The 1,799-nt window shown below is 39.6% G+C and overlaps 1 protein-coding gene across 1 annotated transcript in view; it reads left to right on the top strand.

The window, feature by feature from the left end:
- LOC100533453 (putative neurotransmitter transporter) overlaps positions 1-1,799 on the top strand; it is a gene marked incomplete in the record, with an annotated part of 67,114 nt that overhangs the window by 41,641 nt on the left and 23,674 nt on the right. The window contains 1 exon segment of the mRNA NM_001204730.1: positions 1,723-1,740. Coding sequence (NP_001191659.1) covers positions 1,723-1,740 — 18 coding nt within the window.

Raw genomic sequence — 1,799 nt, 5'->3', positions numbered from 1 at the left:
ATGTGGTGGTGGTAGAGAAGGGAGAGGGAGGTGGGGGGGGGACAACGATGTCTTGTGATGAGTAAATGTGATATTTTCTTTGGTTAGATCAAGTGGTTGGAGGGCCCCACTGGTAGGTCCTATTTCTTTACTTTCCCTCTGTTGTTTCTCTCTGTCTTTCTTGCTTTTTCCCAGCATCAAATGACCGTTATTGTGTCTATGTGCTTCTCTTTACTCGAACGACAAACAAACAAAAAGAGGCATTTTCTCAAAACAATTGTAATACTTTTGATTGAACAACGTTTTATGAGTGGATGGTAGGAAGCCCAACTGGTAGGTGGTTCTTTTTAACATTCATTTCTTTTGTTATTTGTGTCTGTCTGTCTTGTGTTTAATGACCTTTGTTGTATTATTGCATCAGCACCGTCCACCTTCACTTATAATGCACCCCCTCCCCCCACACAGACGCAAATACATACACACAAATAAGTGCCTACATAGGTGAAAATACAATTTGAACAATATTACTGAAAGCGTATTTGCACACAATGGCAGTTGTGAGGCAACGTGGTGGAATCAGGCTCTTGTCAATTTTTGGGCATGTAGAAGTATTGGTATCACCTTAAAGCTTGTTCACTTGTCTTTATTAGGATGAAAAAAATAATCCATTTATCTTGAATACAAGTTGAGATATTTGCGAAAGAAGGAGGTGGGGGTCACCTGTTTTCAGAGGGAAAATTAGAGAGAAAATGGCGGCCGAAGATTAGTTATTTCCTTAGCTTAATAGTCCTTGATAACTGAAAATATTTTTTTTGAGCCTTTAATCAACGATTTTCAGAAAAATTCACACAGAAATGAGTTCTTTAATGAGCATGAGAGGTGTTGAGCGAAAAAGCAAAAATTCGATAAAAAAAATCACCAACCTGCGGAAAAATGCAAGTTTCTTCACTTTGATTATTTTGACGAGAGCCTGATTCCACCATGTTGCCTCACGATTACTTGTTCCGAAGTAATTGTGTTGGGGTTTGTTTTGTTTTCTTCTATGACCTTGTACTACCTGATTTTTAACCTTACTACCTGAAATTGACCCTTTATCTCATGAAATCTGAAAATTGAGGAAGATACCACTAAACAAACTGACACTTTGTGTTTACATATGAAAAGAACGGGTGATTTTTTTTTGGGGGGGGGGGGCGGCACTGGTTGGTCCTACGTCTTTACTTTCCCTCTGTTGTTTGTGTCTGGCTGGCTGGCTTTTTTTTCTCAGCACTAAATGACCATAACTGTTCTTTTTTATTGATACAAACAATATAATTTGAGAAGACTTACTTTAAATACAGTTCTAACGGAAGAAGGGTATTTCAAATCTTTTAAGTTCTGTAATTTATATAGAAGCTCAGCTTCAGGAAAGCTGATAAAAATACACGGCTGAGATGTAGAGAACCGTCGCCGATGCCATGACGCATTGTGTTATGAACTTCGCCCCAAGAGAGCTTTCGTTTGTTCTGTCTCGTGTTCTGCTTGTTCGTCTTCCCCATGTTATTTTATTATCATTGCCTTTTGCTGCAACGTAGGGGATTTTGTGTTTACCTTGTCATGTTCTTCCTCTTATTTTCGGAGCTTTTCTAGTGTCCTAATCCATTACTGGCGACATCGTCCCGTTTGTCCCACTGACTTCTGTTATCTGTGTCCGACTTTGACATTGACTCATTATGCTGCGCTGGTTGGGGCCTGCAAGAGGCGCATATTTTCTTCTTCTTCTTTGTTGCTCTAACTGCTGTTTAGCGGTGGGGTTTATTTGAGGGGTTTTTGTTTGGGGG

This window comes from Aplysia californica, unplaced genomic scaffold, assembly GCF_000002075.1.
Source record: "Aplysia californica isolate F4 #8 unplaced genomic scaffold, AplCal3.0 scaffold00539, whole genome shotgun sequence".
Taxonomy (NCBI): domain Eukaryota; kingdom Metazoa; phylum Mollusca; class Gastropoda; order Aplysiida; family Aplysiidae; genus Aplysia; species Aplysia californica.
Note: the sequence above shows the minus strand (reverse complement) of the source record. Positions and strands in the feature narration are given on the sequence as shown.